The sequence below is a fragment of the Accipiter gentilis genome, chromosome 32 (assembly GCF_929443795.1).
Source record: "Accipiter gentilis chromosome 32, bAccGen1.1, whole genome shotgun sequence".
NCBI classification, from domain to species: Eukaryota; Metazoa; Chordata; class Aves; order Accipitriformes; family Accipitridae; genus Astur; species Astur gentilis.
Window position 1 is genome coordinate 18,074,576 of NC_064911.1, and position 27,228 is coordinate 18,101,803.

Consider the following 27,228-nt stretch of genomic DNA (forward strand, 5'->3'; position numbering starts at 1 on the left):
AGGATGACACTGCAACCATAAATTAAGTTTTTCCAAACACAATACTGTTTACAATACTTGATTTTCAAGGTCTTTCAGGGGCAAAGCTGGAATCTTTAAGATTCTTCATTCTTTCTCACTGAAGCAAAAAAAAGCCTCCCCATAATCCAAATCAGGCTTTATGCACTGTCAAAATTCAGCAAGAAAGTTTAAGTCACCTTGTGTTTGAAAGATTTCTTAGTGGTTCTGGTACCTCACTTGCAAAAATATTTTAGAAACAAGCAGCAAGTGTTAGCTTAAAGAGAAACCACAAACTCAAAGATGCTCTAACTACATTGCTTAAGGTACCTTAACGAAAGTGGCTTCCTTGTAATAAGTGTGGGCTAAAAGCAAGCACATAAACAGATGGGCAGTTCTGCAGACAGAGAGCAATTTGCTAAGATATCATAACAATTGCATTTGACCTCACCCTGCACGTACCTTCTTCCTCCTGTCCAAAGTGACACTACAAAGAAAACAGTCACTGCCGAGACTCAGAGCTACGTGACAAGCACAAAAAGTAAAACCACTAGTCCTCAGAACAGGCTGGTTACCTGTAATTGTCCTCCTTCAAGATGTCTACAGAAATGATCTATAACGTGCTGTTATCTGAAAAAAGTTTCTATCAGTTGTTTGACATCCACAAGGCTAGACATATCACACAAGGCTGACACAAATGGTACTTGAGGTCTAGTAAAATGGAACTAATCAACACTGGAAGTGTTCTTGATCAAGTCCCAGGAACATCTCACAGAATCAGCTATCCAGTAAGAATCTTATGTCAAGACGGTCAGCTCCAAAGACTTTCTAAAAGGGTCCTGTCATTAACACAATAAAAGGTGTCCTAGTAAAAAGATCAAAATCCTATTTAATATCCAAGCTGTACAGAGAACCTCAGCCTGGGATACACATAATTTAGAAAAAAAAAGATGCAGGATACCTACACTTACACGATATTCTAAAATCAACTCAGAACTTCTGATGGCCTTGGGAGTAATCCTGTGCTTTAGAAAAAAGGGGCATAAGAAGCACAGCCACAGTCTTGACTCAGCCATCAAAAGCTGAAGATAGCAATATAGCTACTATGACCATAAGGCCATCTACATGGAGAAAGGAATACGTTACCATATTTCAGTGTTTCCACATCAAAGTGAAAATTAGATACGGATCCAGGGGGCAGGAGCTGTATTCTTATTGCGGAAAAAAACTTCAAGGCCTCTAAAAAGCAAATCAATAACTGTGTAGGAATAAACCAAAAGCCCTCTCAATACACGGATGTGGAGCAGACACAGCCACTATACAAATCTTCAGAGAACAAAGAAGCTCTGAATAAATCCATTTAGCCTCCCTAAATTTAATGTAGAACTCTCATCCATTTTTAAGAAGTAGATACCTTACCACCCTTCAGATGAACAGAAGGCACCATCACTTCACGATCCAGTGAAATATCCAGCCCCTAGCAAAACCATGTGAGAGTCTGAGTGCAGTCTTACATTTTACCCTCCTCTAAAAACCAACTCTTTGGCAGAGTCTTAAGACTGTAAAAGAGACTGCAAAGTTCAAAGCACGCTTCATGTTGTGGCTGGGATCTATCAGTACGTCTAAAATCCCAGCTCCAGGAACAAGCTCGGATTTGCCGTCAACTCAAAAATCTTATTATAGGACAGTCAGTGAGATACAGACCCCCACCTCAGCCAGTTACAGACACAATACTTGGTGGAGCTGCTTGAAGTAAGAAGTGGATGTTTAAATCACTTCTTCAATGTTGGAAGGGCATACAGAGCTTGTAGCTGCCACATACAGTGCCAAAATCAACATCTCAGCTTTGACAAATTGCTCAGAATGCTGCCTGTGAACCAGAATATTTTGGAGCTAGCACAGAATACAGAATGTAAATTAATCCCTCTACTAATTCTACAAGGAAGTGGCCTCAATCACCTTGACTTCAGACAGCATCTGTCTTTAAGGACATTTTGTTTCCTTGAAAGACAACACTGGATACTGTTTACAATGCCCTCTGCTTGTTAGTGATTATTTCTTCAGATATTTCTTCTTTAGCTACTGACTTGAAAACTGGACTGACCACTTTCTCACACTATGTACTCCTCTGTCCAAGGCAGCAACTATGAATTTGATGATCAAAATAGATTCAAACGTTGCTATTGGAAGGAATATCTAAATAAACAACACGACTAACATATACAATGCTAAAGTCAAAGGGGAATAAGATCAATCAAAAGAAAAGAAAGCTGCTGAAAAGAGGCCACCTTAGAGCCAAAAAGAACTAGAAGCCAAGAAGCCTTCATAACAGTAAAAAACATCTACATTACAAAGCAAGCTCTCATGCAGGTCAAAGTCTGACATGAGAAAGGTTTCCCTCTTACTTCACTGAAGGCTGATAGAAAGTAAAGACAAGAAACATATTCTTTCCCTCTCAGAGCTGCACAAACAGCAGTGAAGGACAGAGGGTGGATTTCACTCCTACAGCAAGACCTGTATTTGTAAATACATACACCCAGAGCATGAATCTTCAATAAACAAGTTCTTAAGCAGACAGCATAGCCTCATGCCTACTTACTAACATTCTGAAAGCATATGAACATTCCAAACATTAAGCAAACAGGATTTCTAATGCGACCATGCCAGATCATTCAGGAACAACCATCATGTACACACCTTCTGTATAAGAGAGAACAGGCTGTGATACGGTCAGATGCACGTAGTAATGGGGAGTTTCACTGGAACATCTGTACTACTGCACACATTTTACCGAAAGGCCTAACTAAACAAATCGGAAAATTTCGCTTACTCTCATTTTTCTTTAGGACCAGCATCAGATAAAAAAAGCAGTACATGAGAACCTGCTTCTAGTATTTTAGGGAAGAAAACATCTAAAGTTTAACAAAACGTTTAGATACTTAATCTGATATTTAAAAGGACAGATTAAAGTTATTAAAAAATTCTATTGTTTTCTTAGTTCTGTTAACATACCAAAAAGTTTCTCCATTCTTAATAATGGAGACATTAGAAAGTCTCAATAAGCCCATAGCTTTATTGTAGGCAACTGCAGAACTTCCGTTTCTTCTTTTTTTATTTTATTAAATGAATTAAAATCACCTTCAGTCTCTTGTATCTCAATAACATATTTATGCGTATTCTGTGTGTTTTTTTAAATCAACAGAAATACTAACTTCATCTTACCTTTAACCACCTCTGCCACATTACAGTTAGGATCAATACTTCCAATATGTTTGGGATGAGCAGGATTAATATCTCCACCAAAAAGAAGTGCTGAAAGGAAAAAGAAATGGCAGTAAATTACCTATTACACTTGAAGCAGCCTGGAAAGTTTAAACTTGATGGTATTTGAAACTTACTGGCTAGTGCATCATTCAGTAAAAAGATACTCTAGCACATTGCCGGAATCCTTGTTTAGGAAGACTACTTGCCTCCCTCCTCTTTTTTTTTTTTTTTTGACTTTTTCATTTTTTATAGCTAAGGCTAGTTAAAGCAGAAATAGTGATGTGGGAGGATTAAGGTGAAAACCTTCATTTCAAAGTGGACTATCAAAAATTAGATAAAACTAAAACGTAAAATGCTTCATTCATAGCATTATGTCAGAACAGAAGCACTCACAACAGTGAAAATGTTATAGTAAAAAGGACTGAGGAACTGTAAGACAGCATTAAGCACGCCTTTTACGCTCACCTAAGCTGCAATTTCACAGCTAGCACAGAGGTCTCACTTGCCTTTCTCCCCGACTCTCAGCAGTATGCTCCCCACTCCCTCCTTTGCACAAGGGTCTGGCACTTGCCAGATCCTTCACCAAGAGTTTAGCTCTCAAAGAAGTAGAAAGGTTTCACACTTTTTTGCAGAAGTGATTTTCTGCTATTTTAGCAAGTTAGTCAGCTCTAATATAAAACAGATGCAGTATGAGGTGAGCAAAAGACAAGATCTGAAAGCTTTTCCTATTCCAGTCATGGTGAGCTAATACACTGGCAGACCGCTCCTTGCAGAACTGCATTGTAAGAAACAGTCTGTCAATAATATATGAAACAGAAATGCAACCTACATAAAATCCTGTTTCTGCATTCTGCTTTCCAATTGTCTTTTTCATCAGTGCTTCAAGATTAATATTTGCCATCATGGATGGATCATTAACATTGCTTCACATAGCAAAATTGCACAAGGTTAAAAACTAAACTTTAAGCATCTATAAGCAGTTTTAAGTTTCAACCAGCTCAATGACAGTGTCCATAGGAAAAGCCGTTTCAGTTCAATTAAATAAATTTAATATTTTAGAACTACTGCAAATTATGCTAGCACTCAGCCCAAGAACTCTATTAGGACAATATTTTTACTTGTTGCTAGAAGTATTTCGTGAGAGCCTTTTAACTTAACTTGGTTTTACATCTGTCATTTGCCTGCCCAGGTGCAAGTAAAGAATAAGCTGCACATTTATCTCATTTTGTATGCTTTGCTACATTAAAGTTATTTGTACACACAGAAGGCATTTGTTAGTCACATAAAAGGTTACTGGAAAGACACACAACTTGTAGTAAAATACCTTACAATATAGTACTCTAGCATCTGCATTATCTGTAGCATACTACAAATTCTAAGAGCTCATAAAAAGCAGAATACTGGGCAGAGAATGAAGCTCTAGAGCTAAAAGGCACAAGATACACTACAAGAGATCACAAGACTGTCCTTAACTTTATACAGATCACTTTCTGCATAGTTGCACATACGGGTTAATAGGAGCTGTGCAAGTAACTCCTTTCACTCTGTAATGCGAATATAAAAAAAGTAAGTTTGTAAGTAAAAACAAATGAAACAGAACCTAATGACAAAGGATGACTGATTCTAACATTTATTCATAAATAGGGAATAGGAAGTAGAGGGAGGTAAGGGATATAATTTAAAACTTAAGTTAGAAATACTCAACCTCTTCAGAAGGCAAGAAAGTCTAGATAACTTGCTGAAAAAACCAATAAAAATACATATAGCGCATAACCTACTCAAAATTTATGGCATCCTTGCATTTCATTATGAAATAAATGTCAGCACTACAAAAAATGTTGAGAGATTTGTGAGCAGAAAGACACAACTACTCTACTACTATCTAAAAATACTTCATGTATCACTATGCAAGCTGCCTCTGCCAACAAGATTAAGAAGCAACAGCCACACTGACAAAGCCTGACAATTCTAAAAGAAAGCATACTGGTGTTTTGGATTCATTTCTGGTAACTGCAAAGTACCAAATCAACCAGTTGCCAGTATATCTTTTACTGTAATTAGCACAGAATATTAAGAATTAGTCATGAGTATGAAAAAAAAACAAAGCAAAGCTATGGCTTCAGGTTTACAAGCAATAACTAATGAGTTCTTGACAATGAAAAAAGCAATTACTTACTGTGTTGGTTAATAAGCATACGGAAAGAGATGCGGTTGGTGTAGAATCTATCTAGAAAATACTGGATGTTACTGCTAACAAATGGATCAAAGCCATATTTTTCCTTGTATTCAATCACCCCTTGCGCCATGGTTGGAACCACATCATTGTGTCTGTTCCTGACTTTAATTAAAACATCTAAAAAGCTAGAGGAAACAAAATTAGAAACAGATTGTTAAAAGTATAATTAAATTCAATCTCTCACTTGTTTTCAACTCCCCACAGCATAACCATTTTATCTGTTTACCATCCCTCCTAGTCCAAAAAAAAATTATCAGAGGTAGAAGATAAAAATATAGCAGTACCTAAATAAACCAATTAAAGAGAAATATTTGGTCAACTGCTCACGAGATCTGTGAAATATTTAGGGCCTCAAATTAAGTTATTCCTCCCCAAAACTTTCCTTTAAATTAAATCTCTCTTCACTGGTAACGGAGAACAAAAGATTTTCTTTTATTGCAATCATATGCACCATGGTAACTCTCATTCTTTGTAACCAACAATAGCTGGGAGATGGAAAGGAAACTCAGGAAAAACAACCTGAGTGCCCTTCATAATTTCTTGAGAGTTTTTACACTTCATACCTTCTTCCCAACACCTCAACCCGTGCAGTGTAACATTGAATGCGTTTCGTTTACCTGGTATCTATTCTGGGAAGTTTGATTATCAGAATAGGTAATTATCATCAGTGTGACTTCTGTTCAGTTTCCTTTTACACCGCTGGATGGCAGAGCGCATACAACAGTGCTCTGACAGGCTCTCCTCTGTGCTAGCTCAGAAGTTTTAGGATATCAGTTCCATTGCCTTTAACAAGCACCTGTTAACAAGCACTTAACTTTGAAACAGCTTGGAGGAATTCCGCTTCTCCTGCCAAGGCAGTTCAACACCTATGATCTTCAAAGTGCTCATCATTGTTTTTTTCCCCGACATGCAAACTTGAAATACATACTTGAAATATTAATTATTAATAACTTTCTAAAGCCTAGCCATGGAAAATTAGTACTACTCAACTCTGCTACATTCTCTAATATTAAATGAATATTAACACCACAATGATTACATGATCTTGTTTAAAAGAAAGCATACAGTGAAATGCAGCTTTCAAAAGAAAGCACAGCTGGGAGACTTGTTCAGCTATATCTGCAATTCTACAGATCCTTTTTAAAACAACATCAACAGCAAAACATTCTCAGTAGGTTTATAATGAACACTGAAAAGAAATGTATTAATGATTTTTATCAAAAGTAGAATATATACCAGCTAAGGAAGGAATTCTAGAATAGTTTGGGTTGGAAGGGACTTTTAAAGGTCATCTACTCCAATCCCCCTGCAACGAGCAGGGGAAAGAACATTAAGACCACCAAAAGTAAAAAAGACTACCAATTAAGACTACCAATTAGTCACCGTATTTAAAGCAGATGCTTGCTTCCTTTTCATAACCACTTAGCCAAGACAATCATTTGATAGTACACAAATACCATTCTTAACACGTGATACACTTCTAAAATTATTTCTCCCATTCTACACTGCCAGCTCCAAAAGAATGTAGGATTCATTTTTAGTAGGTTTTTTTCATCATCCTCAGTCTAACCACCAGTTTTTTGCCTGTGGGTTAACAGTTCAGTAGTCTTTCAACCTATTTTGTTGTATAGAAAAAGGGGAAGTTTTAGCTGCCTAATTCCCCAATCTAAATATTATCACGGCACAGAATGACTGTTCTCTTACGTACCAATCTTGCTGACTGGACAGCTTAAAGTATTTTAATGCTTAAAGGGTTTGTAGACTCTTTTTATGTTTATTAAGTCTTGATTCTGTGTGAGCTGTAACCACTGAGATCTGATGTTAGTTTGAGACAAGACTAGTGCCTGGCTGTACTCATGCTGCTTCTCTGTTTCAGAGCAAAGAGACACTAGCTAAAAACAGAGCTGAGAAGCAATGCTTACAATCACATCTGAAAGATAACTGACAACACTCTCTACTAACTGCTATTTGCTGACAGCTTTGTTATTTGTTTTTAAATACCTCCACTATCCACAATATATACATGATGCCTACGTGCTCCACAAGGGCAAACTCTTCACTGACATCCCACTACCAAAGTGCTTAAATGCACAGAGCATGCTGAAGGGCAAACAAAGGGCTAGGAGGTTTATCTGCTACAGACCAGCAAATCATAGCTGAAGCTTAGTGTGCAAATACACACAATAAAGGAATTCTTCATTACTGCAGTGATACGACAAACCTCCCGCTCCATCTTCAAAGATAACTGAGTCAAGCAGATACTTCTAAAGGACCGAACACATGAAATGTATAGGCACATTTCAAAGCAGCAGGGCAGAAATCGAAACACATTTCCTTAATCTTACCACTCATTCCTTGCCACCCCACACACCCCTGAAAGGCACAAAGCTTTTACTGTACTCTAACTGTGGGAGACTGTATCAAGGAATTTTTAAAATGCTTATAGGATTAGTTGGGGGGCAGGCAGGAAATACTCCAGAATAGCTCTGAAAATTTTATTTACCAATGATTGTTTTTTCAAAATTCAGCGTATCATATTTTCAAAACCACAATAAATAATGCAGTTGTAGTCATATGTTTGAGTTATGGCCTAACTGTGGTGACAATGCTTAATTTAGGGTTAAGCACGATGCATTGTCCTTTAAGGAAGACCATTACTCAATAGTTTCACTCTGTAGGCTCCTTCACTTTGTATGAAAGATGCAGGCTTTGCCAACTATACCCTTGCAAAAGGAACTAAAGACTGATCAAAAGGAAACATCCTGCTCCAGAAGGCGCCGGCTGATTGCCAAAGAAACGTGAACTAGGGGAAAAGTAAAGGCGGCAGGGGAGATGGTGACCACCGACTCAATTCAAGACCTAAATAACTTACCCCACCCACACTCCTTGGGCATGCACTTTGGAATAAAATAACACTGCACTTTTAATTTGAAGTGGAGAAAACCTTAGCCCAGTAGAAATGGTGGCAGATAAGCGACTACCAATAACAACTTGGGGGAAGGACTTCGGAAACTAAGTAGGTGAATCTAAAACTGTATAAATTGCTTGCTTGCTTAACTGCAGGGTGTGCTAGCTTTGTGGAATTATCACCTAGCACCCATCTTTGCACAAATATGAAATAAATGTCTCTCCTGAGTGTATGATTACCTGGTGTGCAACAAGCCAATAATGAATTCACTTTTCGGACAACACAGTTGGTTTGACAGATGATAAAAATTATTAATATGAAACTATTTTAGTCAAGCAAGCTTCTGTGTATTAACAAAAGTCTATTTAAGGTGTTATCATTGCTGTTAAATAAATTAAGCCTATAGACTTATGCAAAGCAATTAATGAATGTCACAACACAAGTTATTTAACTCCCTAATGACTGTATATATTATTCTGTTTTGATCTATCATCACAGTGCAAGAAAAGAAGTCATAAGAAGGTAAATATGGAGACAAAGGGTGTTTTCAGTATGTCTCTTTTACAGATAATACTATCTGAAAGATTGAAGACAAGAAAGTGACGAGTAGACTGAAGCTAAAAAATCCTTTTAAATGGAACAGACATGCAGTGGGGGTTTTTTTGATTGGCTGCTCTTTTTTAAAGAGGTGCTAGCTGGTAGCTAAGAATCACCAGAAAGACAGGTGCACGTTCACACTCTGAGAGATTTCTCTACTAGAATGTGTAGCTGCTTTTGAAGTGCAAAACTAACTGAAGTAGCATTTCACATTACTTGCAAACAACAAAGTGGCACCTTCTTAATAAAACCTACTCCAATATTTACTTATTTCAAATTGCTAACAACCACTATTTTAATCTGCAGAAAGAAGTTCTTGTTCACCAAGCTTCCTGCGTGCATGTTATCTCTAGACACGGCAACTTACTACTGCAGTTGCTCTCAGTTCCAGGACACTACCCCACATACCCTCCCACAAGAGCACCACAAAGAAAAATAAGCAAAGAAACTCAGAGGTATAGCAGGTGGAGTAAGTGTTCTTTGAAAGTACACGTGAACAGCATATTTTACAAACCCGTCAATCTTTGAAAAACGACTTCTGCCTCTGTGTGTTTATCCGGATGCATGTTGACACCATGGGAAATTTCCAACACTTCTGCCAGCTTACACCTTTTAACTAAGTGTGGACGCCTTATCTTAATGCTCCTGCTATCATACTGTTTGACAGAGCTGTGGAAAGACTTCCACCTGACCACTCTGCAGCTTGAGGAAAGATATTTGTGTTATCAAAAATGCAAAAGTAACCTGACCTTTTGGCATATGCCTATACTACTGACAGAGACAGTAACGTGGTGACATTGTATTAAGTCTTCATAAGGCCTACTAACCAACAGAACATAATAAAGAAACTGAAGCAACTCTGAACCTCTTCATCATGGAAATGCTGAGACAAAAAATCCCTTTAAAGGATTTTGTCCAACATTCATAAGAAGGTAACACTCATGAACATACATCAGTCCTCAAATTCATACACTAAGAGCAGAGATAAATTGGCCCATCCTGAAAAACATTAGCTTTAGTTTAGTCTCCGCACTTACTCCCAACCACTCACCCTCTCTATTGTGCTGGCACTGCTGTCTTTGTAGGCCATGCAGTTTAACAGTTTAGGGACCACAGGGCTCAAAGTGGGCTATTTTTTCCACTAGATCAATTTCCCAATTCACTTCACTGCATGGCTTCATAGACAGCTGTGCTAGTACATGGATAACATCTATAATCCTGTAACACTGATACATAAAATGGTTTACTCTGAAAGAGAGCCCAAATTCTGAAAATACCAGAGCAGGCTCCCCAGACAAGCAGAGATACAACACAAATAGTCAGGGGACAGTTTTATGTTCAACTGATCAAATCATTACAACATTTTAAAAAGCATTAATTGAAGAACTACTGCCAACAGTGACACAGCACATCTGTGGATACTGAACCTCTTTAAAAGATCAGTTTAGCTCTCCTTCTCTCATGCACTAGTTACCTTGATGAGCCATAACAGAAACTGAAGTCTGCCTCAGCTGACAAAAAGACCACCAAGGCAGTCATTCAATTTCCAAAAATCAGCTGCTCTGTAAGTCTTCCTGGGGTTTGGGTGCTTAATGTGGACACCACATCCAGCTCCAAACAAAAGCTGGTGGGGTGTTACTGGGGCAGAAGTCCTTCTCCATCCAGGCAAGTCTCACATTTTGTGATACTAATTAAGCTAGAGGAGGAAGAGATGGGGGCCATCATGAAACGTATAAGTTGCCTGATACCACACAGGGCACTAATAAGGGTGGGCACTACAATGACCAAAGGATGCAAGACTGGGTCTTCTGTAAGACCAAGTATATAATATGTCATATTAATATGCATGCTTCTACAGCACGCTCAATGCACCAACAAGACAGCTGAGAGGAACCGAGTTGAAGCATGCTCCAACCCCTCTTCATATGCTACTACATGCAAGGTACTCAAAGAGATACACCACAGATACTTCTTGGACAAGAAGGGCTCTCCTTCAAAGGACTAGGCATACCTTACACAGGGAACTTACACATGTCCCTCTCTGAGCAAACCAATCTGGTTGAAGAAAAGTACTATTCCTATTCATGCATCCCTAAAAGCACTACCCACAGTGTCCCAGATAATGGCTCAAATTCTGTATTAAATTATACATGCAATTACAGAAGAATAGAAAACTCATGTAAACATAAATGAACTCAGATATGGGATTTCTTCCCACTGAAAAGTAGTTCACTAACTACTAGAACTCCCAATATTTCTCCTCTGACCACAATGCATAAAAGTAGGATAGGACTAGAGAGCAGCAACATGGAATACTGGTACAGGGATTGAGAAGTTTGTTAGATTTATCTGTGGGCTATTAGAAGACAAATATAATGTAGTTAGAGTATTTTTGAAAGACATGGTTCGCAAAGAATATTAAAATAATAGCTAATTACAGCTCAATATCCAGTTAAATGGCATAGCCTTCAGAAAGCCAAGAACAGAGGACATGCAAAGTGCAAGAAAGTAAATCTGACTTTCTCACCTTAGGTAGCCTAACCAATACTGTCCGGAAGAATAAATTTGCTCTTTAATCATATAACACATCTTTCATCTCTTTTCACAGGCCAAACTCAGTATAAAAGATGACTCTTACTGTCAAAGTCCTTAGCTGGACTTCACCTCAGCAGGTAGCAAAAAAATTCCCAACATCCTTATTATATGTACTTAATTACATATAATACAATAATTACAAGATTTTAACAGTTATATTGAATGAGTAAACATTTGGTTCATCATCAAATATTTGGTATATCCTACTAATATAGAGCATCTCAAACAATACTTCCAATTGTCATGAAACAATATCAAGAATGTGTTATCCATATGGCAGAATCAGATAATTCATTTGATAATTATGAACAGACTCTAAAAACAGATCTCCAAGAGAACTATTCATCAATCTTTTAAAAAATATATATAGTGATCTACTGTGAACCTCTGAAGTTCATAAAAAGCTGAAATTCAGTTACCTAAATACAGAACATCTAAGATGGTACCAGAAACTACATAACCACCTTGTCTCCCTGCACCTCCCAGACATTATAGGCTTAACAGGACCTGTGTTAACACTTGCCAGGCTTGCTTAGATGTCTAGGACAGCTCACACCACCTCAAAAGGCAACAGTCACCTATGTTTTGGTAACTTAATCACACTCAAAATGTTCTTCTAAGTCAAGCAGTAGGAAAACTTACTGCTAAACTAGTCACAAACAGAAATTCTTGTCCCAGCAGCAAACAGGCTGTAAATACAGAATCACAAAATGTAACAGCTAGAGGTAGTCAAAAAGCTCATCCAATTTATCCACTATAGAATAAGCATGCCTAGAATAACACTGAAAGCTATCTAATCTATTCTTAAAAGCTTTTAAAACAGGGTGCTGTACAGCCTTCTGAAATGGTCTTTTTCAGTGTGTTCTCACTAATATTTGAATTTGTACTTTTTGCCATGTGTACAGTCTCAACTTCAATAAAAAAATCAGCCATTTTTAAATTCTCCACTTCTTCACTTAAAGGAACCAACCATCCTTTATTACAGTGACTTTTTTTTTTGGCACACTCAGACTTCCAGTGTCTCACACTTCAATCTCTTTTTTGCCAGTCTAAACAAACGCCTTCAACATTACTCAGAGGTAGAACTATCCAAGTCTCTAATTCTTTCCTTTCACATCAATACTGTCCACGTATGTTTTAATTTCTTAATAGGTGGTACCCAGCACTGAATACAGCATTCCAGCTTAGGACTCGCACTGAGAAAATAGTTAATTTCAATAGCACTACAATTCACTCAGTCTGTAACCCTTACGGCTTCTTCTACAGTTCTGCCACACAGGGAATTTGGTAGTCATGCACTTCAGTTTCTCCTGCCACGTACTGCTCCATACTTAAAAAATAAAGTGTAAAGACCTCAGATTAACATGCTCAAAACCAAAAGAGCATAACATCTAAAAGGCATTACCTAATAAAACCATTATTTAACCTAGCATAGCAGTTAATGTATCTGAAACTACCTGAAGACAAAACACCATTTTTGCACAGGCCACATCTTGCACAAACAGAGCATTTGTTGGACTGCAAGATGTTTTATGAAACACTTCCTATAAAGCAGTACTTGCTCAGGCAAGATTTCCAGAGCTTAAAAAGAAATTCAAGTTTAAAAGACAAGCTACCCTAAGAAAACCAATCAATGGAACAAAAAACCTTCAAGAAGGAATCTCCTGAAACAAAGTTGACTGCTATACAGTACAGGATAACCACAGACCTTAGTGCTGGGGGGTGTTTTGGTTTGGTTTTAAGTCTGATACATGTGTTGAACCTGTTGTTCTCACATGTGGGGGGTTTTTTTCCTGTTTCATGCATACAGATTTCAAGGAAACATTGTAATGACAATGTTAATATGATTTTGTTGATAAAGAACATTGGCTAAGCTTTCCTTTCTTTTCAAAACATAAGTAATAATATTCCATGAGGTAGGTGAACACCAATAATTGAAGTCCATTAAAAAAGCTTTAGATAAAAACAATGACTGACACAGTGAAAGTTTTCAATATATTCAAAGTATTATTTAATAAATTAGTAAATTAATAAAATAAATTAATACACATTCCATACAACACAGTACTAAGCTCAATGTATACTAAAATGACATTTTAATCACAAGTGTTTGATACACAAGTATATTCTCACAGGCATGTTGTCTTCTCGATATAGCCTTGGAGGAAGCATTTCATGCCATTTCTTAAACTATCAGACTGTATAAATGCAGAATACATTGTTCAAAAGCACTTGGATCCCTATATTCTGCTCCAGCTTACAATTCTGGCCTTTGCTGCAAAAATTCTACCTTACAAATAAGATCACTGTTATCCTATAGTACAAAAACACTTGGTTCATTTTAAAATCATCTGTCTCAAAAAACCATAACAAGAGAACAAATTACTCACTCATCCAGAACATGCGGATCCTCAGGACTTTTATTTTCATATTCTAAAAGCTCAAGGAAACTCTGCATGTACCTGAAATAAGCAAAAATGATAAAGGAGGAGTTAAAATACTTCAACCTAGATTACTTTTGAATTTTTTTTTAATCTTAAGACTACAACCTCATCTGAAACAATGGAAGCATAGTACACGGTTCTCTGCAAAGGCTAAAATAAAGTGGGATTCTGCAACAAACAGAAAGCAAGCAAATATATTGAGTTTAAAAGTATTGGTCATGACCCTACAGTCCACAATTCAGGAGAACTGCTACATAAATCAAGCAGGTCTGTAATTTCACGTAATTTAGTTCATCCCTGAATCTTGATTTCCTGGTCACCCACTTTGTACAGATGTTAGTCTGCTCCCACATTCCTCAGAGCAATCCAAACTTCCTTCCAAAATAAAGCTCCAGGGAACACTCCCCAAAAGCCATACTAAAAAGACTGCACCAAGCTGGTCCCACCACAGTACTGCAGAAGAGTACGCACCTTCACACACTCCCACATCTCCTCATATTGTACCCCCACCCACCCAAGCCTTTTCTTCAGGCTGAACAGTCCAGACGGCTTGCCGGATATCTCTAAGGAGATTCTCAGCTTCTTCCCATATGAAAGATGCTTCAATAAATCTGTGTCATGAAAGAAGTGACAGCTTCTCTTGTGGCAAAGTCAGTCAGAAGAGGTTATTAGAAAGCTGCTCACCCCCACTTGTCATCATATAATATTATGCAACTCCTGTTTCTGAAGATCCAGGACAACCACCACACTTGAGAAGCAACACAGCAGGTGCTTTTTACTACAGACCTCCTACCAGAAATCTCAAACAAACATCAGCAACCCTGTGCTGATGCTGAGGCTAAAACAACAATGAGTATTTCTGGTACCGAAGGCAGCCGATACCTGATTTTTGTGCTGTGTGGATTTGATTTGCTGTCTACCATTACTGCTATGCTGTATTGAGATTCGTGCTCTGGAATAATCGAACATTGCTACTCCTGTGTTGAAGGATCAACAGTTCTACTAGAGTTCTACTACTCCAATTTCTTCTCTCACTTTTACTACTTCTTCCAATCCCTTGACTAAATGAAGCTAGAAAAAAGTAATCTTACATCAAACAAATCTAACCCACTGTCCAATGCCTACCACTATATGTCACCCAACCTGGGAAGTTCTAATACCCTGTATATTTTCCCAAGTCTCTAAATAAAGTCAGAGATGCAAATGCTGTACATTTTTCTTTTATGCAGTTGTAACTTCCAAAAAATTCGGCCCCCCCTGCTTCCTCCCAAACAGCTCAAAATTAAAGAAATTAAGTAAAAGCTCGTTTAAAAGGAAATTTATAACTCTGGTTAGCTGTAATAAATAATTCACAACATTGTCTTCACCACCACCACCATTACAAGCTGCCGAACAGTGAGCAGTCAGCAATGCAGTTCACTCCTGTAATAGCTACTGTGTGTAAAAAAGGTCATTCCCCTTTCATAAAATTCACCTATTTCCTTGAATTTTCTTTTCATTTGAACTGTGAGTGCAGATATGGATAAATGATGGTGGTAACTACAGGATTTATCAAGCACTGAAAAGCAAGACCTTGTGGTGTTTCAAAAACACTTCATGAACAATTACCAGCCAGCTAGAATAAAGGAGAAAAGTACCAGAATAATGGATGACTTGCTATTCTATTAGTAAATGAATACAACTATACAGGACACAAATCTACAAAAAAACCACAGATGAAACAAAGAGAATGTCAATTATATTTTGCTATCTTTGAGTTGTCAAAAGCAGAAATCAAAGCCTATGCCCTTCAAATCTGTTGTCTTTCCTGTGTTTACATTTTTGTCACAATAGAGTACAATTCATTGGGCAAACTCTTTGGTTTCAAGCACCCTTTAGCCTTGTTCTTTTGTTAATTACTGCCAGGTAGATTGAATTCTTGTTAGTCTGTCAAATGTAATAATTCTGGAATGGCACATTTCATACATGAAATCACTGTAAATGCCCATAATGTCAGCTCCAGATTTTCTTTTCTTTTTTAATTCATGCAAAATACCTTTGCTTTTTCCCTATGTGTATTTCACTAAGATCTGCTTTTTCCCTGTGTATTTCACTAAGATTTTCCCTTAGAATCTCACTAAAACTAAAGCACTGAAAAGATAAAACATATCTCCATGGTAACACAATCTTGTTAGCACAGTCTGAACACAAAAAATAGACAAAAAACAATTATTAATCCCCAAACTGTACTGATTTCTCTAATGGCTCTTTCCAAGGAGATAAATGGAAATTTATAGCCTTTTCCGGACAAAAGTACTAAAGATGACAAATTTGGTGAGAGTTAATCAAAATGTGAATTTTAGATATGACCGAGTAGCATATTGTGCAAACCTCACACTCACTTTAGATACTTTACAAGCTCTGACCTCATCCATTACAAGGTTTTATTGTAACCATTTTCCTTCATCACATCAAATTAGTGATGATATCCTTTATTATGTAATTCTGCCATGCGTTCAGTATCCTACCTGCAGGGCACTTTAGCTAGAATGCCCTCTTAAAGCTGGCCTAAAAAAGGCCCACCTCTTTGGAACTAGGAAGTCGCCCATTAATTTTGAAAAACTGAAAATAAGCTGCTGATGCCTAGCACAATGACTGTTGATCTGTCTGTTAATCGTAATCACCAGAGTTCAGAGCCAGAACATATTGTGTTATTTTGATTCAATTTATTCTTTTCCTTGCTACTCCATGCAAAACATACACATAAACTAAGTTAAAAACTCAAACTGGGACAGAAGTAATGTTTTACCTGCACAGACTGAAATGCAACACTTTTTTTTGTTCATAGTTGACTTTGTGGGTAATGCCAGCTCTATTCAGAAAAGCACAGCTGAGTAGCACAAAGGAAGGACAGCTGTCTTGCCTATCCTCATTGCTGCACACGTCAGACTAAGGAACCCAGAAAAGGAGGGGAAAAAAATACACCTTTCCCGAGAGCAATCAAGCAATCAGTTGCAAAATCTGTTAGGCAGTATAGTGCAGTCAAGGAGCGTGGTACGGCAAGCAAAATGCCTACAGCATGACCATAAAGATGGATTAGAGAACTGAGAAGAGAACAGCGCTTGCCTGCAGCAGGGAGCATATTCTCAGAAGTGACAAGATGAGGTTGCTTTCCCAGGGACCTTAAGGGACTAGGAAATTTATGCAATACAGAACGTCACTGCCTGGCTGGACAGAGGGCTGACGGGAAAGGATCCATGCTATACAGTAGGCAGGGTTAATTTGTTTTCTTACTCCACCAAACCTAAGTTCCAGCTGTTTACAGAGCCACCTTAATCTAATTTAAAAATTTAATAAAACCCACTTTAAAGACTAGGAGCTTTTTGTATTTTTTGGCATGCTGACATTAAGGAATAGACTGGGAACTCAAATTTTAAAGCTCCAGCTAATCTGGACTCTCACCAAAAGCACATAAAAACATAGGCTTCTAGTGCACAGTGGTAGCGTAAAATAAATCAGTTATGCTGGTGGCTACATAAATTACTGACAATTAGCAAATAAACAGATTAAGGTGAATAATGCATTGAATTACATCTTTGCTCACTTGTGGCAAATGGACGTCAGTTTTTTTGTTTGCATGTTAATAAACTGTCAAGTTTCCTCAACCTATGGCATAGTAAAAATCAAGGATCATGAAATCTGATCTGAAAAAAATTCCTTCTTGAGGTATCAAACAAGTGCATCAAGAAGAGGTTTCTTCATTTTACAAGTACACAAAACAGCTGAATAGCTAAATTTATATTTATTTATTCTACTGCATAAAATTCAGGAATCTCTTTCTAGATATGCCTAAACTTCAGATTTATAACTATGCTTCAAAACCTGCTATCAGCATAGCTGCGTAATACTCAAGGTCATTCCCACTGAAATTAATGAAACTGTTCTGTTTTGGTCTTTTACTGATACAGTCAATTTTGCCCAAGGTTTAGCACCAGTATATCACTAGGACTTATGATCTACAGGTAAATGTTTAAACAAGCAATAAAAACCTCTAAACAGAAATATAAGAAATAAACTTTTCAAAGTCCATATCTATAATCAGAAAAACAACATGCTACAGTTACTTTTGTTACTTCTGACTTAAGATCACAAAAATATTCTTGCGTAATTGCAGTGAAGATATTCCTTGCCACAAAAACTGTTAGTTAACTGAGGATCAAAGTTAGAAGAACACTACAACAAACGTTTTGATTTCAGACTTCCATCTCTGGGTTGGATGTCCACTTGAACTTCATCACAGTACAGTCTGATATTTTGGCACATTTAACAGAAAACTATCAGTCTATAGGTGTGATAGTGCAAATCACATGATCATATAAAATACATGACTCGGACAAGTGTCTTACAGTCACTATATATTCTAAGACACTTGAGAGTGATTATTTTTTTTCCTCTCAAATCAGTAGTATCTATTGCAGTCATAAAAGTCATCCCATGAGTCCTCAAACCTCTAAGAAAAAATTCTGAAGTGGGCATCCACTCTAAACACCCATTCAGTTCCTTTGCCAGAAGTGATCCAGATGTTGCTCAACTCTGTATTTGCAGGGCAGAAGCATATGCCACAGAACATACATTTGGACTAAAAGAATTATGCTGTAGAGCCACTTCATTCACCTATCTGTCCACTTTTCACTAAAGACAGCTTCACAAGTCATCTAGATTAGAAAAGCCTAGAAGGCTTGCATATTATCCACTCTTTCGTATTTGGCATAACAGCTTCCAGTAACATCAGACAGATGATACAAGCCTTTAAAGCTTACAAGCTGCCACTTAACCACAAAGTGATTGTTACTGGGTGGCTCCATGGCATTTACATTTATTTGAAGCACTTAATCACTATGTTTGAAATGGTCATCAAGACAGCTAGTGTTACCTTTCATAAACAAACATATTTAAACCAAAGTACGCAGTATCACATACCCTAATTATATCTTCTAAGTCTGAAGCTTGACAAATATGAGACCAAACCCAGCAGTCAATGTACAGTCAACGTGAAATTTTCTTGGCTCAAGGGCTATGACTGAACTTAACAGAAGCCTACAACGTTAGTCGCTGTTTAGTTAGACAAGCTGTTACTCACAAAGGGAAGTCTGTTGTATACTGCAAAGATATTTTTAAATCAATTCTTTGTGTCAAGTATTTGCAGACAGAGAGACAATAAATACCCCGCGAACAACAATTTTTTAGAACTTAATACATACAAGGCAGTAGTCTCCAAATCTCACTAAACACGTAAGTAGGCTAGAAATAATTAATGTGGAAAAGATGACAGGACTTTGAAGCACTTTGGATTTACACTAGTTATTACAATGGAGAATGTTACTTACTGGACAACACCAGATTTCTGACCTGTTCTGTAACTTCCACTGAATACCAGGTTATGATTTTAAAGATATAGGAATAAAAAGAACAGATGGTTTAAATTTTCTTTTCATATTTTTGACAAAGAATAAAGTGAAAGAACAGCTATTTCAAGAACTCATGTGTGCAATACAGTAAGGAATATTTTAAAAGCTTGCTCTTAGAAGTTATTGACTGATTCTAATTATCTGGGAGACAACAGTACGCTTTTACTAACTTAGAAGACTAACTTACAAATTCTTATCTCTAAGATCCATATTAGAGTATTTGCTTAATATCAGACAGAAGAAAATGAAACTTCATTTCACAGGAAACATGCATTATAAACAATTCAAGGCAGAAAACAGACTTCAGTTCAAGACAATTCAAGCTGAGTTGCAAGTAAAGCAACAAATATAGTGTTAGTTTTACACTTATCTTTCAATCCAATATTTTTAAACTTACCAACTCTGTACTAGCCCAACTGAAGGCCTGTTAAGTAAGTTATCAGGCAACAAATTGACTTCTCTCATTGTGTTAGCTAGTCGCACAGGAAGTTCTTTCCGCAGAAACATATAGGAAGTCTTCTCACATGCATTGTCACGACCTGTTAGAAGGAAGGAAAAAACAGATGTCCGTTACAGCAGATCAAATTTTAGACTTCCCAGTGCTAGAAAATAAACAAAAAAATCCACTCGTGGAAATAAAAACAGTTTAAAAATAATCTCTTTCAGTACCCACCTTCACTTCCCTCTCACTCCCAAGACACGTATTATATACTTTTATCTTCCTAGAGCTTAACTCCTTTTTTCTGACATTCTTCCTAATTTCACATAATCTCATCCTCTCTCCTATAAATAAAAATCTCTTATCCTGTAAATAAAAATCATCAAATACCAAAGACTTGATATTAGCTCAAAATAAGACCCCAGAATACTAGCTTTTATCAGTATGACTTTTCTACTGAAGTGAGCTTTTAAAAAGTACACGCTGCACACTTAACAGAGGGTAAGGAGTGAAAACAAAGGGACAAAAAAGAATGGCAACAGCTGGCTGATGTTTCATGTCACAAGGTCTTCAAACCTACTAAGTACTTAAACATTTCGGCAGCACCTGGAAAGACCAGCCAAAGGTCATCATCCCTTCTAGGACTAGCCTTCAAGATGCTCACTAGCTACCTGGAAGGAAAGTGCAGTGCTCATCACCACATTGCCATTTGGAAAAGCTGCAGCTGAGATTATCTTGGACTTTCACTTTTAAAATAGAGTTTTATCCAGCACAGTATGGATAAAACAAAACAGTCGGCAAGCAAATAAAAGGGATCCAGCAAAATAACAATGCTTTGCTGCAGACCTAGTTGGAACAGTGATAATTCTCTGGAGCCACCCTACACGAACCAGAAGACTGATATGACCAATAGCATTAAGCTGAACTAGTTACTGGAGATACCTATAAAACTTTAACTACAAATATTTGAAAGTTTAAGATGTTATGACTCTTGCGCAAGTAATTCAGATGGAAGATCAGACCTGACTTGACATACTTTTTGGTATTTTGCAGTGTTTCACAAGTGGGGGAACTCCCCACCATAACTAATTTCTGAAGAGTCCAGGTAAATTAAAATAATAAAAAAAAATAATCCATGTTTTACTTGTAATGAACAGTCAGTATTCTGCTTTTGTCTAGAAGGACAGCAGATGTCTTTTTTGACAATAACCAGTACAACCGCCTGCAAAATTTGTGAGCGCAGGCATAATACAAGCGCTATAAATTATGTTCGAGCAAACCAGAAAGCGTTAAAAGCACTGCTAGGCACACAATCACTGAGATTTTGCAGTTTGAAAGACTCAAGTGCAAAGCAACCAGCACAATCAAGGTGATACTTTTTAAGACAGTCCCATTATAATCAGCTGAACAGCGGAGTTTTCACCTTCTTTGCATAGGTAACATGCATTGATGGATTAGTTCCCAAACTGTAACACAGGCTTGGGGGAATATGCAGGAAGGATTAGGGTTTCCCTTTTTTCTTGCTCATTTAGGTATCATCAACCAGTGGATCATTAAATTCTATTGGTGTCAGCAATTCTATTACTGTTCTTCCAACAAATATTTGGACCTGTTTTACTTACTTGCATTTTCACATCTTCAATTACAAATACACACACCCTGTCAAAATTAGACAAGGGAAACAAGACATTACATTATTGTTTTCTGTGAAGCACAGTAATGATTTCAGAGTTCAACCCTTCAATTAAGTTAGATACCAATTCACCTACAATAGAGGATAGACACTTGTTTGTTCACAAGTCATTGTATATAGTAGTTCTTCAGGAAGACTGTGGCTGGGCAGCAGGAAAGACTCTGACTAGCTCACCATACACCTTCTGGGCTGGAAAAACCCTCAGGAACCAAGGCGATGACTGCTTCTTCCCAAGAGTGACTGAGAGCAAGTTTAGTTATTTTCTAGGCAATAATAAGCAAAAGGGATGAGTAACAGTCCAGACAATGAGGAAATGTTGACGCACAGCCTGCGGGAGTCTGGGAAAGGGCACGGGGGCCCTTCACGGACACAGTCCCTGGGTTTGTGCAAGGTAGACAACAAAAGCTGCTAGACTTGAAAGCAGGACTGGCAGAAGACACCCACTTCCTCTCGTCCCACAAGCAAGGGCACATCTCTAACCTGTCTCACCCCAGCCGTTCTAAACTGTCTCTTTTTAAGGAGTTGCCTTGCTCTAACGTACAGCTACGTTTTAGGTACGGAGCCCTTTGGGGTCCCTTTGCATGCTCAGCGCAGGAAAAGGAAAAGAAGTTCTGTTCGAAGCCTGCTAACTTGAAGGCTTGCTTTACCATAACTTCAGTATATCTTTTTGGTTTGGGGCACGCAGTCAGAGTGTATCAGATGCTTCGCTGCATGCAATTTATCTGAGCCTCCACAGAGTTGCTTCAGCTTCTAGAATAAGGTCAGTTTTCTGCTTGCGAAACAGCACACGCACGGGAGGAGAGGATGGCTATTTGCTAGAATGAGCAATGATTAGATATCCTCCAGCTTTTGAAGCAAAATCATATCGTGTCCTAACAGTTGCTCTGTGGCTACTCTTCGTCACAGCAATGCCCGTACAACTACATTCATCAAAATGAGGAACATCCTACTAATTACAAGAAATAAAACCTGAGTCTGTAAGTTAGGTATTTTCTGAATATAATTTATCATGCACAAGTAAGTCTAAGTTCTAAAGATCTTTCCAGAAACAGCATTCTAGTAAGCTGTAACACCACTTTTGCAGGTTTAGCCTATAGTCAGATATAGGGTTTTTTATAGGTTGGCTTTATTTTTGCTTTGTTACATTTTTTTCAAAACATACAGCATTCTTTCTTGATTTTGTTATCACTCCAGCTGGGTCAATATACATTCCCAGAATCAGCCTTTTGTCTTAAGAACGGTCGGCTAAAGCCAGTTTAAATCCATCAGTTTCAGTTGAAGAGAATTTGAAGTCTCTCCCATGGTTAAAGTGAAAGTGAAACTTGAATAATCTCTCCTTGATTTACACTGCAGCCCCCAAGCAGTTACTCAGTAATACATATGTATAAAACAACGACCTGCTTACCTTTGTGTGAATTCAAATGGAAAAAAGAATGCAGTATGCACTAGTGCAGACTATGCTGCACTAGGCATCAAGGATTGTATTAGCTTAATTTCCAAAAACAGGGGGTGTTGTGTCAGAGAGTTGATTAATTATGGTGCACTGAAGCCCAACAGTAGCAACAGACTTCAAGGCAGAATGTAATGACATGGAAGTATAACACTAGCATGGCATTATGATATACTAGGAGTACAGTTTTTGTTATGAATTACTAATAGAAGGCCCACTGCTTTTATACTTGAAGCAATGCATTGCAAATACAGCTTTATGCCATCTTGTTAAATTATATGAAATTAGCATTCATTTTTAACTCTGAGGAGTCATGAATTTTCACCTATAAGTCACTGAATCAACTGTAGGAATACTGCAGAAGAGCCTGGTCAGAAGATGCGAGGATCACTGGCATAAAAAAAAAGCTTCACATACATATTTTATTTGTAATTTTACTGTCTTCAGTAGTCCTACAGACATCAGTGCAACTACTGGTTAAATACCGTACCAGAGACAGGATATAAACAGGAAAAGCATTCAAGACTTAAGAATAAAGAAAAAGCTGTGGGTCCACCTCAGAACAGCCATCCTGCTATCAATGGCCAGCAACAAACTCTGAGCTCCAAGGCGGGGAAGTGGGACCTCACTGTTCAACTAACAACAAAACAGAACCTACACTGCTAGGGACAGAAAAGTTTCTAATAAAATTATCCATACAGCATTCCCACCCTGATATTAAACCTACAGCAAGGCCTTTGCCTTCACTTTTACAGTCCACTACTCATTATTTAACTATTAGTGATTATTAAGGGTTCTTTTTTGTCTTGCCTTCTTTACTAGTGCTTTCCATCTACTTTTTTTTTTTTAAGTAAAATGAGTATGTTCAAATTAAAAACAGCTAACCCACCACCAAAGACTTTTTCAAAGTTTTAGATTCAACTTTCTCTGAACATTGGATGTGCTTCCATTAAAATATTACACCTTTTATAACTAAGGATTTCAGTGCAACTTTTATATTCCTGCTGACTTTGAATAAAGGCTAGTTTAACATTTCATCCTAAATAGTGTTTCAATACAAATATATATTCATTTTCTTTAAGTGAAGACTGATCTGCTGAGGTAGCACAGCAGTTTCTTTCTACAGACTCAGTAATGATATACAATATACTTCTGCTTAGCTATCAAATACTTTAATTTAGATTTCAAGCACTTGTAACAAATTAGCACAACAAAAAGTTGTTGTCTAGAAACAAGTTCAACTTGTGCTTTTAATAGTTAAATACTCAAAGCATTTTAGAAGATTTTAAAGCATTTTGTTTGGTTTTTTAAAATATTTTAAAGCAGATTAAAAGTTTTGGAGTGAGATTTCAAGATACTGAAAGTTGTCTGCAAGTCAGAAGTTAGGGAAGATTTTCATTTCAAGAAAAACTGCTAAAAAAATAATTTCCTTAAGCTGGCAGCTGCATAGGTTTCCAATATCAGCACCTCATTTGTTGATCTGCCCACATGCTACACTACATCCACAAAAGAAACATCAACTCAAGCAAGAGTTTCAAGTTCCCAATGCCATGTATGAGAGATTAGAAATACTAAAAAGGAGAGAATGCCCAAGAAACCACAGCACCTGGAAACCTTGGACCCTCTACAGCTTACTAAAAAGTCTGAATCCTGTTTCCTGAATTGACTGTTTCTAGCTACGTATCTATTGGAAATGTTTCAGTAAGCTGTGTAACAGATTACCCTCCAATATCTTGCTACCTGTGAGAACACAGAAAAACAGTCCAAGTCTTCAGATCCTTTCAAAAGCCAACAGAATTTCATTGCATAGTTTAGCTAGTCCTGAACATGTTAATGGAAAAAATAAAAGGGAAAAAAACCCTACTTTTGGCGGTATGCAAATAATAACTGTTCTCATGTCGAACAGATGAGTTGTTAAAGATTTTAAATACCATTTCTGAGGTACATAAGCTGTTAGACACCTAAGATTCCGCATTAGGAAAAGAAAACCCTTTCAGAACAGTACATCAGAAATGCAATTATTTCAGTTTTCACAAGTTCTGCATTGATTTTTGTGACACAAGTTCCACAGAAGAATTGAGCAATATTCTTCTTCGTTAACAACCTCATGAAGAATGGACAGTTATATTACTGACATTGCAAATTTAACCCTTTCATTAAGTATGCAAGTTATCTCTAGAATTGAATTATACTTCATTAAAACTCCTGTGCAACTTGATAATCAATGTTTAATGCAGGCAGAACAGCCAAAAAAGAACATTCTAGTGGACAGCATCCATTTTATTTCATACATACACACTTATATACACAGAAACACGCAAATAGATCTCTAAAAGCATGCTTTAAAAAAACAGAAAATGGAAATACTAGAAGACTCAAAGTGAAACACTTCTTATCCACAAAGCCAAGAAGAAAGCAAAGTAAGACATCACATGATATACAGGGTTCAGAATTTTACACACATCATCAACTTTTATTTCCCAGTGTCTGTAATACAGCAATACTTGATTTCAATTGAACAATGATTCAGTTTTCTTGCTTTAAGTGGAAGAATTGTGAAACAGGTTTCCTTCAGTGAGGAGTATCACATTAAGGCAACATAAAGAACAAACCGTACAGCATACTACCTCTTTGCTATAGATTTACTCTGCTGCAGGGAACAAAGCAGCCCTGTACACTCTGCATGGTAGAAAATAACCCTATAAAGTAATTCTGTCTTCTAAGGGACTAGATTTTAATTCAGGGTCAAGATGCTAGATTATCTTTAGATTTTTACTCTTCTTAATGAAAGTTATACTTTCAAGCTGATTAAGAAACTCCCAGATCATACCTACGGTGCTTATAACTTAACCCAGAATTTGACCAAAGAGGATGAAGGAAAAGCACATGTAAGAGAACACACTCTACTCAACACTGGTAAATTACATCAGTTTCTGAGCATCTTCTAAAAGGGTAGATGGACCAAGCAGAAATCCAGATGACCACAACAGTAAAACAGGTGGTGACAAAGGAATGAATGAAACTGACTGGATTTACCTAAGAAGAAACAGATAAACAATACAGCAACACTCTTCAAAGCCTTACAGTTCACTACAGAAGAGGCAGCAGTAACCTAGTTCATCAAGGACCAAACAAGTATTAGACTCAAACTGCAGAAGACTCAAGTCATAATTTGACAGAAACTTCCTGACGGTAAAACACCATAAAAGACAGCAACCTGCTCTGTCTTTTTGCCATCTCTTCTACTTGTGAAGTTAGACACCTGCCCCAAATCACATCAAGCTAGTTGATTCAGTCTCTGAACTGGAGATTAGACCGAACACTGCCTAACATTCTTTGCAGCCCTAATTCTCTCATGACCCAAGAGGAAGAAAAGTCATCGCCACGTATCTTGTCAATCACCTGCAAAAAGAAAGCAGCGCAATTTCACACAGGGAGAGAAACAAGCAAAAAGGGAGAACTCTGAAAGAAGTCAGTTAGTAAAAATGCAGCACAGATTGCATAAACTAAGTTATACAATAGAAGTTACTTTGACAGAAAAATGGCAGTAAAAAGCAAGATATTTGTGAAGGAAGTAATCTTCAAATTATTTCAAATGATTACTGCTGCACGCATACCTAGTGCAAAAACTGAAAGAAATGTCAAGTGTCACCACAGCAGATCTTTAAAAAGGTTTAAAAAAAAAAGAGGTTGTTTAATAAATGCTCTACCATCTTCAATCTTCTGAACAATCTTACCTGTCTGGGCTAGTCAGTCACCCTATACAAAAGTCATGTAGAAAAGCATATTCATGGCCTCCTCTCTGGCACCATCAAATCTTCAAAACTAGCACCACAGAGAGATTGTGATGCCAGTCTTGAGACTCTTCTGTTCAAGTACAAGTCAGTGTAGCAGACTGACAACAGATACACCCTTCGACATACACAAAATGAGAAGATATATTAGTCGAACAAGGATCTAAGCAGTGATCTCCTGGACTTCACGTCAAACTAAGGTCAGTGAAGAATATTCTATGGACAACCACCTTCCATATAACAGTCTTACACATGACAGAAACGAGCCAGGGTTTTTAACAACACAGTGGGAATGATACCTACACAAACATTGCTGCATTTGGAATGGTGACCATCCACGAGAGACAGTGTCTCTAAACAAGAG

General features: G+C 37.4%; 1 protein-coding gene across 2 annotated transcripts in view; it reads right to left on the bottom strand.

Annotated features, from left to right (window-relative positions):
* PDK3 (pyruvate dehydrogenase kinase 3) overlaps positions 1-27,228 on the bottom strand; it is a 58,356-nt gene that overhangs the window by 16,003 nt on the left and 15,125 nt on the right. For both annotated transcript variants that reach the window (XR_007510298.1, XM_049835072.1), the window contains exons 2-5: positions 19,886-20,027; positions 13,988-14,059; positions 5,438-5,622; positions 3,220-3,309 (exon numbers count right to left, since the gene is read on the bottom strand). Coding sequence is in view for 1 of the 2 variants with exons in the window: in XM_049835072.1 (XP_049691029.1) it covers positions 3,220-3,309; positions 5,438-5,622; positions 13,988-14,059; positions 19,886-20,027 (489 nt within the window). In the remaining variant the exon portion in view is untranslated. The remainder of the gene's footprint in view (positions 1-3,219; positions 3,310-5,437; positions 5,623-13,987; positions 14,060-19,885; positions 20,028-27,228) is intronic.